General features: G+C 39.8%; 1 protein-coding gene across 1 annotated transcript in view; it reads right to left on the bottom strand.

Moving 5' to 3' along the window:
* LOC140244111 (histone deacetylase 4-like) overlaps positions 1-12,114 on the bottom strand; it is a 149,084-nt gene that overhangs the window by 51,811 nt on the left and 85,159 nt on the right. The window contains exon 5 of the mRNA XM_072323756.1: positions 10,940-11,075. Within this exon, the coding sequence (XP_072179857.1) occupies positions 10,940-11,075 (136 nt within the window). The remainder of the gene's footprint in view (positions 1-10,939; positions 11,076-12,114) is intronic.

The raw sequence follows: 12,114 nt of genomic DNA, 5'->3' as shown, positions 1-12,114 counted from the left end.
GAAGCACATTGATATAGGCGATAAAAGCTTCATGTGTTAACGAGGCACCATCTGAAGCGCAACACACACATGCAATGACATGATGAGGATCTGTTCACACCAAACACAACATACAATTCAGAAAGTGCCTGTGACAGAACACAGCCAAACATTTTCATATTATACACAACGAAGTATACTAAGCAAAAGGCAATTGGGTATCAGACCATTTTGATTTTCCTACCTGATTCACTGCCAGCGTTAACCTCATTTAACATATCTCAAGGGCATGAAATCCCAAATATGAAAATCACAAGACCAAATGAGTTTATGATGGGAAAGCTGGAAGCAACAAAAATAAGTAACAGGAAATGCTGATTACAACAGTCAAACAGTCATTAAGAAAAAGTGTAACATGACTGTGAACTCAAGCACTTTCCAGAGTGATATTATCTTACTGACAATGCCAAATAAACACACACAGTATACACACACCCTCCTCATAAGATTACAGTTCTATTAAAGATCCTTCAACAGTCAAACAGTCATTGAAAAAAGTGTAACATGACTGTGAACTCAAGCACTTTCCATAGTGATTATTATCTTTAGTGCCAAATAAACACACACAGAATATACACACCCTCATCATTACAGTCCTGTTGAAGATCCTATGATTTCCATACTCAATATTATGATTAAAGGTATAATGTACCACTTGCAGATGAAACAAAAACCCAGCATTAGTGCTTTAAAATAGTTCTAAAATGTGTTAGGGATAGAAACAACCGCTGTAAAAATTTGAATCCGTATAATCGATGTTAAGTATTGTTAAATACACAAAATGTAAACAATGGTTAGAATAAAAAAAAAGTTTCATGACTAAACCGTCTACAGTTATGGTTTCTTGGGGAAACTACTGATATCTACTTATATTCTGGGTTTTACTGCGATTTTTTTTTGTGTTTATGGTGGGATATTTCTTTGTTTGTTTAAATACAAGAAGACTTACACATTGATACAAAAAAGCATCAAATGTCATATCTTGAATTTTTTTTAAATCACTGCTCCCAAAGGTAAACAGGACCTTTAACTCATATAAAAGCTTCAGAAAATAGCATGTAAATCAAAATATCAAATTGCACGACACTAGAACAAGTAAGAAGCCCTACTATAGTCCTTTCCTTTGTTTTTCTTTCTTTCTGATAGCAATATGTCTTTGACATCATTTGTGAGATCTCCATACATTCCATGCCAAATGGTAGATGAAACAGAGCTTGAAAAAACAAGCAAACAAACAAACATGAACAAAAGCACCTCAGTGTGCTATCCCAAAGAAAGTCTCACACCTCTTTAATAGCATATTATTATTCAAGATAGGGCAGGTGACAAAGAAAATGTTACACCCAAGGAAAACATGATTGTATTTAATTTCACCCCAATATCGATTTGACAAAGAGCAACCAATATCATATATCTTTTAATACCATGAGAGAGAGAGAGAGAGAGAGAGAGAGAGAGGGGGGGTGGGTGTAGAAGGAGAGAGAGACAGAAATAAATGTCTGAATTAATTAATCTCTTCCTAGTTTCTCCATCCTTGAATACTAATATTATTTTCTCTAGACCTATCCTGCCTTAGAGCATTATTGCAAGTGTCTCTATGTTATCTTTCTCTGTATGCAAGCATTTGTTTTCCTCTTGAAACAGGGTATTGTCTACCATCTTTTAACCCGTTGAAGACGAGTCCCGAGCATACTGGGGCAGGTGTCTATGGTAAATGCGTGTTGTAGCAAAATCATTCCATCCTCAACGGGTAAATATCCTCCTCCTCCTTTAATTTCCGAAGTACACATTGTACCAAAGGCAACAGTAGGGTCATAAGGGGATACCAGAGTTTATTATACAACAGTATGCCCCCACCCCCCCCCCCCCAAAAAAAAAAGAAATAAAATAAAAGAAATGATTCTCTTTTCACTATTAAATCAGAACAATATACTCAGACTGCTATATTGCAACCAAAAACCCATTACACTAGTGATAACAATTGATATTTGCACAGACCTATCCATGTACAGACAATTGTACACGAGGAGGTACTAGGTGAGCTCACCTAGTACCTCCTTGGTGTGTACATGTGTCTGCCATCAGAACACACCCTCACTCACCAAGACAGATATACATACAAACACACACATACAAACAAACACACACATACACACACACACACACACACACATGCGCGCGAACATGGACCGACGTGTTTGCAGTACTATTTATGCGACTCTCCTTTTGGCCAACAAGAACAGTAGGTTATCTATGTAGATAATGTACACCATTAAATGACAATTAATAACTCACACAAGGGCAATCGTTGACTTTGTCTGGCTTCAAACAGCGTATCAGTAAGACAGTGCATAAAAGTCGGCCGGGCAAAAGCAATTTGTGACCTTTATTCCTCGATGCTGTGTACATCCAACATACAGGGGACATATTAGCCGGCTGTAACACGACATGCATCAGCAAACGTTCATATTTGCACATAACTGACATCAGCATGTTTCTCTATCGACAGACAATTGGCAGTTGTTGATAAGAATGTAAATTGCCCTCAAATGTTTTTTGTTTGGCTAATATTTCCCACAGTTATATGTACACACTCTGCACATACAATTTGCTCTGTACATCATTTGATTTGCTCTGCATTGGAAAAAAAAAAAAGTCCCATTGCTTTGACTACTAATTAGATTACAAAAACACATGAAAAAAAAAAAGAGATGATAATTGTAAATTGTGGAACAAAATCTGAATGCCTTAATACACATGTACAAAGTATACCACACAATTACAATGTGTACTTTACAATGGGCAGTCTACATGGCACCAAATCTGTTTGATGATTGGAGCCTAATTGAGTCGCAACCGAAAGATAATCGAAAAGATGTTGCACCTATAAGGTCCATTGTTACATTTCAGCTCACTTTCAAGGTAGATTTTTGGCTTGATTCTTTTCAATTATATTTCAAACCTAATTGTGTATATTGCACAGCAGTGACACATTTAAAGGTTCATATGTAACCCTTAAAACATTTTTTCTTTTCAACATTTAAACATATAGTATGCTTTTAATGAGAAGGCACCTCTCCATCACCTACAATGTATACACTGGTGGATCTGTCAATAAATCAATCAACTGAATGTTGCTAGATAGGCAGAAACATTTTGTGCAGATGTGATCAGTGGCTTTATACTCTAACCCATCTTTTATGTTTGAATTGGTGTCCCACAATACTGCCGGAACGACTTTTGAGACATATGCCTATCATTCATCGCATGTTTAATAATCTTTCCGATCATATGCTGATCAGATCAGTGATACCACGTGGAATGATGCAGAAAAAAAAAAATGTCAAAGAAACTCGGGTAGCGTCAGAGCACACAAGTCTCATTTTTCTGTTTTGGGTTCAATGTCTTTAACTCTTTTATATTTCTCACAGATAAGGGCCTTGTATGCATTTTAATTATACTGTACATATTATGATGAAAAGCATCAATATATTGGTTGTCACAAGATTTTTGTTTTGGAAAAAAAAAATCCTTTTGCTTAATTATCCACTCATAACATACTTCATATTGTGTTTCTAAGTGCTTGGTCTTCTTGCACATTTCTAAGAACAACTGGAATACATAACTTCCTCTCACCCAGAATGAGCTATTCCTAAACTACCTCTCCTCACTACACTATCTAGCTGGAAAGGAGATAATGGCGTACATGATGTTGTCATCCGGCTAAAAAAGATACAGACATGTACCTCTAGGTCAGAATGGAGGACAACATACGGAAATATCTGCATGCCTCAATGCCTTAATCTTTTTCTTTTTTTTTTAATGATGCATTCAATGAGATTGCTTTTTAGATTAATTTCAGGTAGTTATTTTCTATTGTTTGATATTGATTTATATCTAAAGTGTGAAGTAGAAGTATCATGTTGAATGTAAAGCACATTGAGAGTACTGTCAGATCTGAAATGCGCTCTAAAAAAAATCTAGTATGATAAATTCTAATTCACTGCAGTTCACAGAAAAGTCTCCCTTATCATAAACTGGATAAGGGAAACGCGGAGATGGTGTCAGAGATGCTCACAATAATAGTAAAATTGTTTCATTTGCCATAAGATGCAGACTGACAAATTTTTGATAAACAGCAAGTACTTTTTTAGGGAGGAAGTATGGAAAAAAACTGACACCATGAATAAAACAGAACAAGCAAAGAACCAATTGAATAATTCCACGCTACGCGCTCCTCCGACATACCAGCATTCACGTCACCGCAGCGTCTGTCATTTCTCAAGGCGATTCCGCGACAGACAGTAAACGCTGGTGATACAGATAAATGTACCACTCGCATCTGGAACCCGCCGCTTGTTGCCACGGTCACTTGATATTTTCCAGCGTATTTTTAGATCAGAGGGCAGCTCAGGGTCGGCGGAGGGCTCTTGCTCTCTTACGGGCAATCAACGTCAATCTGAAATATTTCAAGGATCTATGTTCCTTTTGTGGGGTGGAAGAGCGCCGTGAGTGCGTGCATTCGCTCGGCACTGTGAATTGTGGGCTTCAGTGCTATTCAAATCATGCCCGCCAATAACAGAACATCCTTGAAACCATTATACAAGATGTGCATGCGGAATTCACTATCCAGCAAGCCACATACATCATAGCTAGTATTATAAAGAAGAAGAAGAGATGTTTTATAATTCTCACATGCTATGCATACACTGATGCTGTTAAACCTTTGATCGAGTGGCAAAGGAAGGAAAGGAATCAGATTTGATCTACATTCACCTGCACTTTCGATTACGTCACACACTCAGGCGCATAAAAAAAGAGGAACGGAAACAGAAAATCTCAATAAACACAGAGCGCAAACCTAAAATATGACAATAGAATTCACTCTCTCCGAACAAATCCCACTGCTGCTATCTTAAGATGTTCTATTTTTGTCCCACGCTTTCTATTTCTGCGCCTCGCCATCCCCCCCCCCCCCCACTCTTACTCCCTGTTGCTAGACGGATATCAGACTTCAATGGCGATCCGTATAAGGCAACGGCAGGATCAATCTTGCCCAAAATAGCAGCCGAGCGCTGCAAACGACGTCACTCGTTGTGTTTGCTCGGCTGGACTGGATGGACAAAAATTGCGCACCGGGGGGACGCACAAATACACACAAACACACACAGGCAGTCCTGATGCATCGCCGCTGCGCTGGCGGTGGATTCGGTTTCTCGCTGTTTTGCCCAAAATACTTTCGCTATCTTTTCTTCTCTCTCTCTTCTCTATACTCGTGCGCTGTGAAGAAGAAGATCTATTTATATCATGCATTTTTGGTTCTACTCATCCTCCACTGGTCATGCTCTATATTTATCTATCCCTGTTAACACTTGGAATGTGGTCACTGAAAGATTCCTCCGTCTTCCTGATGACGTTTCATAAGCTCTGTAATATCTGTAATGTTTCATAAGTTCTGTAATAGGCTACTTATGTATTCAAAATTTCTGCTAATTTTCCCATAATGACCATGCAACCAAGCGTTTCATTGATGACTCTTTCAACTATAATTCAATATTTGAAGTTCAGTTTGCAATGTATGAATTGTCACCACGTCAGTCAAGCTGTGCGGGAAAGCTTTCTGGGTGTCAGTTTAAAAACACCCTGAACAAAGGATGCATTAAATTTGAATATCCGAGGAAGAGCGGTCATTGCTGCTGCAGCCATAACCATCCGACATCATGAATATTCAAGAGCTCCTCCCGTTGTCCGCACTGGGGCGCACCATCGAAGGTGTTCGGTGACGCGCCACAAACACGGGGCAGACGTTGAATGGAGATATTAAGCCTCTGCCTACAGAATGATCGCCTCGCAGAGAGTTCTCCGTAATGAGGTCACGGAGGCAACCCTCACAGGAAGTCCACCCGTTGAGTGGATCCCCATCCTCGCCCCGATGTTTTGTATCGCTCCCCCGGTGGGTGATTCAGCATCATCCGAGCCGGCATGCATCCATTCAACATGATCTCCGCCAATCCTTTCAAAAATCACTGCAAACGATCCAAACTTTCCCACAGCTCAACTCTCTCTCTCTCTCTCTACACACAACCGATCAAGACGATGCTCTCTTCTTTTCCTTTCGTCCTCTCCCGTCTCATTTTTTCCCCCCTCTGCATCGTTCCATCACCCCTCCCCCTCTACCATCTCGATTTTCACATGCTTGCTTGGATAGTTAAAAATAGCCAAACCTTCAAGGGAGGGAGAAAGGATGAGAGACGGAGAGAGGAGGATGGAGAAAAAGAGTGAGAGGAAGAGAGGGGGGGGGGGAAATATATGGAAAACCAAACTGCTTGCCAAAAAAAGGTCTCCCTCAGAATCGGACAGTGAAAACATCATCGCTGCAACAACACGATCCTACGTCACAGCTCCGGAGCGGCGCATAATTGTATTTCCATGAATCGGGTCTAAAAGACGCCACTTTTAGACGCGAGGATACGGCGATGGAAATAGCAAGAGGTAAACAGACCTGCTGACGTACGGCTGATAAATGCTGGAATAAGGCTGCGGGAGAAAAGGGAAGCGGGAGACAACACTCTCGGACCAGGTTTCCTTATCGGGCACAAAATCATTGATTTTATTGAACTCCTCGACAAATTTAACTCTGAAATTTTATTTACATGTGTTAAAAGGGATTTGAGTGCTTCAGCCATCGCAGCCCTCGACTGCGCCGAGCTCTTCACTTCCACACAACCTCTCGACTCTCCGCTTTGTGCTCGACCCGGCGAATGCTTGTAAAGATCTGGAGCAAAACTGCGTGCCTTTATACATGCCATTGAAAAGGGGCGATGCACACACCAGTGGCTCGCCGTTCAAACTTGGCAATGCTATCTACTCTCCGGATACCAGTTCCAGCTGCACTCCAGATCTTTTGATATGAGACTCCTCCAATCTTGCCAAAATTTAGCCAATAAATGTATTTGGTTTAGAATTCCTGTGAATACTTTCATCTGTAGTCATTCTTCTAGGCGAGAAATAGAATTTATACTGAGAATTAACTTGTCATTTTGCCTGAATGGCTAGAAAGAGCAAAAGCTGAATATTGCAACAATCATTTCCAGGTATTTTTAAATGAAAGTTGGAATGTGATATATATATCTTTTTTTCTCTCTCTCTTAATAATCCTGTTTTCCATGAAAATGTGATGTGCATTACATATACAGTAAACTTGTGAACTTTTTTTTAGCATGTGAAACGAATGAAATGAATAGAATTGAAATGAATAGAGCTGAAATAAAAAGTTGAACTAAAAATTGTTACCAAGGATTAGTTGTTGCAATGTCAGGCAAGGTCTCTGGGCAAACCTTCTAATTAGAAATAATCTGCCACATAATATTTGATGGCATGAGTGACTCGGTCCCTTCTCCTATAGCACTGAAATGATGCTTTGTCAATGCTGTAACAAAAACTCTATAAAGCCATCAACTGCACATTTAGTTATGGCTTTACTCTCTGGCACAACCAATCAGCTTTAGCAAAACAGCGCTGGCATACTACTTCTTCCAGACCTCACATCTACATCGCATCTCGCTAGCTGCGCTCACATCGTCAAAATATTCATCCCAACTGAGGAAATATCCAGAAATGCAAATCAGTGCCATCTAAGGATTTCCAAATTTTCAGTTTGGACTACACCGCGCGTAAGAATCCACAAGAAGCAGAAAAACAGCCTGCAAATCCATGAAAATGAGTTCATATCTACAGCCGAAGGCCCCCTTGAAATACTCTTATAGGTTTCCTCTTTCTACTGCATCCCTTTTTTCTCTCTCTCTCTCCCTCCCTCCCCCCCCCCCCAATTATCCTCCTCTTTGGCTGATAAGTTCTGACCTGATTGAGTATATTTATTATCTTGAGAGGAAAAAAAACAACAACAACACTACAAACATCTATTTCTGTCCAGGCCATTATTCATTTTTTTCCCCACCAATGTAAGTCCTTTTGTTATTGTTTCTTTTTGTTCATCTGTACTTTGTATCTACATATCCACTCTATCTACTTTAATTAACTATTTACTGTAAAGTATACATACACAAATATACACACAAACATAAAACAGTTAAACACACATCAGCATGTTACCTAAGTAAAGTCTGATCTTGTTCTGTCACTTTCCTTTTCAATCCTAGGCATCTCGTCCTTTCAAATATAGCACCACACCTGGCTTCACTGATACTCCACATCACCTCAACATTCCAGTGTAATCATCTCTTCTGAGTTTTTCTCTCTCTCTTCCTCTTGTCTTTCTCTTTTTCCCTTCCATTTTTTTCTCTCCTATCTCCTTATCAACTCACTCTTTCTCTTTCTCTCCTAGATGGTATCCTTTGGTTCTTCTCCCATACTCGATCGTAAAAAAACGGAGGATACAGAGCCTTGCAAACCGTCGTTAAAAATAGCACAGCTACAGCAGATGCAGCGTTTATCGTCATCATATGTCCTCAAGAACATTTCCCCCCCCCACATCCTCGAGAACATCTCCCCCTTCCCCCCCCCCACTCATGACCACTACACACATACACAAACACAAACACTCACATGCATACAGTACACATGCACACAAATATGCACACATACACACACACACACACACACACACACACATGTCTCTTTCCCATGCAAAAGCGAAGCATCTCAAAAAGAAGTGCCACCGTAATTCATTCTCAGAGGAAACCTGCACACACAGCATACACACACACGCACACACACATGCACACACACACACGGCACATAAACAAAGCGCCAGAGTAGGTTACGTGGGCGAATATTTGTGTGAGCACCACTGAGGCATCTCTCATCCGCGGCGCATCTTAAAAATAGCTCCTTCCGCACCGGCAGGAGGCCGGCCAGTGGCGACAGAAATAGATGCGGCTAAATTTGACGCACTATTTGCCGAGTTTGCGAGACAATTTTAGCAAAACCTCATATGGGAGCGGGTATTTTGTTTCCCCATTTAGCCAAAATGAGCACGGGATAAAAGAAATACAGTTATCGGTGCAATATTGCAAATCATACCTTAATCTTCCTGGTGCAAAGTAGATGCATCTATTTACTTGCCATGAAAGCTCAGAGTCATTTTGCTACTTTATTTATAGGAAATCACTGCTGAACTAAATTAGCAAATCCATTGTTAACTACAGAAATCACAGAGAAAATATTACATGCTGACTTTCTGACTACTTTAGTAACAAGATAGAAATTTTTAATCTTTTAGCATCCAAAAGCAATACTTTATGCTAGTCTCAACAGTTAAATACTATGAAGAAAAAATAAAGACAAATCAATGCTATTTCAGGATGCCATTTTTTATAACAGAAATATTACAAATTCATACAAAATTGCACATTAATGTACCAAATTAGTAAGATTCATCAAAATATATCATCAACACATGCTATTTACATTCTAGCAGTTGAGCAACATTGTAAACATAGGCACAGAATACAATGTGCCCTAGTACATAGCATAAGGCAAACACGGCTAGGAAAATACACATACACACCCAGGAATAGCACTTGTGATGTCAATCGCAATTAATAGATCCTACGTTTTCAACACGCAAATATGACGATCCTTGACTATACATTTTTATACTGCTGAACAATGCTAGTAAAAACCCTGCATACTGGCTTCTGTTCAATCTATTCCTAGCCAGCTCCATTCTTTCTTCCAATGACATCAGATAAAAGACTGCGTATTGTATGACTTATTTAGGTGGCATATCGGTAGTCCACTTTCTGTTGCCATGGAGACGATGTAGAATAATGCTTCTCACAATTGCACTAGTTTATAGAAACCATTAAAGTTCATCTCAGAGAGAGAGAGAGAGATTAAACATTCTTTCATACAAATTTATGCCTTCCTTTCATCTGAGAAAACTGAGTAGGGTACATGTAGGTAGGATTCTATCGATATAGCATGAACTGATATTGGCTCTCCCACACAGCATTCAGAAAACACCTTTTCAAAGTTGACATAAACTAAATCCTCCATCTGTTTGAAAACGTGGTTTCATTCTCAATTTCAGCAGCGTATACATAAAGGTGGGGGTGGGGGGGGATGAAAGACAAGGCAAATCTTTAAACGATACAAACCCCTTTTGTGTACCAAATCCTATCCCTACAAAGAATGTGCAGTTTACAAGGTCCCACTGCACCTGACTACAACCAAATACTGGAGAAATGCAAACACATACATATAACGTCCTCACACACACACATACATACATAGGTAATACATACATACATAAGTATACAACATAAAGATATAAATATCAGAAGACAAACACACAGACACACATACAAAATAACTATCACACACAAACACACACACAGATATAGACAACATGCAAAGAAACACACACACACACACACACACACAATACAGAGATAATAATCACAAAAAACTGCAAACACAAACACACAAAATTCCATACTGTACACACACAGGCATTTAAAGGGATGGCATAGTATTGGTTAAGATAAGGATTGAGATACTAAGAAACCATTTGAAATGTTACAGCGCCTATAATTCTAAGAGGAATTCAAAGTTTATTTCATGCAAATCAATTCTGAAATTGCTGAGATCTCAAAAACAAAGGAAAATGAAGCAATCCTAATAAAATGTGGGTCCCACCATTTATTAGGATCTTAAATATCACAGCCATTTCAAAACCAATTTTCATCACATAAATTTTGAATTCCTCTTAGAATTACATGCTTTTTCATATTTTCTAAGTTTCTCACTATCTAAAAAAAAAAAAAATCATCAAAAGAAGTTTCAGGAAACCTAAAGCCTCATATCAACCGAAACTGTACCATCCCTTTAACTTAAAGGGGCACAACAGTTGAAGGTACATGTAATCTCCACTTACTGGGCTTGCCCTTCTTGGCTAGAAACTGCTCGAGATGCTGCTGCTCCTGCTGCTGCTGCTGCTGCTGATGCTGCTCCCGCTGGTGGACCTCCATCTGCCGCTTCTGCTGCTCGAGGAGTTGCTCGCGCTGCAGCTGCTGCTGAGATGTGCAAAGATAAAAGAGCATAGAGAGACAGAAAGAACAGAAGTCAGTGGTGAGTTGTAACAGCATGGCAAAGCAAGACTTTCCAGTGAATACTGTATACGCCATATACTTAGCGAGTCTACATTTTTGCGAATCGGGACTTACCGATGATTTCGCGAGTGGTTTGAATTCGCGATCGTGGAGAACAGTACTGTACACGGAAATACATATTTGTGTGTGCGTCACATTCACATCTTGATCAGAGTCATTATTTTTGCGTGTCTTTAATTTTCGCAAATAGCATCTGACTTGCAAAATTTGCGAAAATAAAAACCACGCGAAATATTCGGCGTATACAGTACTTCCTCAGAGAACTCCCGCACCCCCGCCGCAAAAAGATAAATGAACAAACAAAAAGTAATAATACATCCAGATAGATGAATGTGCTAACATTTCACAAAAATAGGACAAATGTTCACATGATACATTTTGCTCCCATTTCAACCCATCAAGGATGAGCTGATTTTGCTATTAAACATTGCTTTTCTCTTTGACACCTGCCTGAGTATTCTTGCGGTCGGCTACACGTCACTTCCGGTTGACTGGAGTGAAAACAAATAGCTTGCAAGCGCTAAGCCTGCATAATGCGCATACTGCATGCTGTGCATGTGCGACGCGTATAATTTATGTGCAACTCTACGCAGATATGGGGACTGTTTTTCATCTGTCATTTGTGCCATCATTCATGAGATACATGCATCATGTCTTGCCAGCAATATTCTAAAAATCTGGATCCTGTCGATCGATCGGTCCCGGTATTTTGCCAAGTTGAAGGCAGCCGGACTGGACCTGTGCCCGTATGAAATCGCGGCAGGACTCTGGATCAACGACCCGACAAAATGGCCAGATGTGCAGTAGAACCTCTTTGAGTAGGCCCTACCCCGATATCTACGCTTACCCTCATAGAAACTTCAGGTAGGTCTATAGGCCTAACGTTAGTACTGTAGTAGGCTTAGGGTAAGGCCTAATTCAGGGTAGGGGTCCTAGGCCT

Source organism: Diadema setosum, chromosome 20, assembly GCF_964275005.1.
Source record: "Diadema setosum chromosome 20, eeDiaSeto1, whole genome shotgun sequence".
NCBI classification, from domain to species: domain Eukaryota; kingdom Metazoa; phylum Echinodermata; class Echinoidea; order Diadematoida; family Diadematidae; genus Diadema; species Diadema setosum.
The sequence above is the reverse complement of the archived record's forward strand: the minus strand, read 5'-3'. Positions and strand labels throughout refer to the sequence as shown.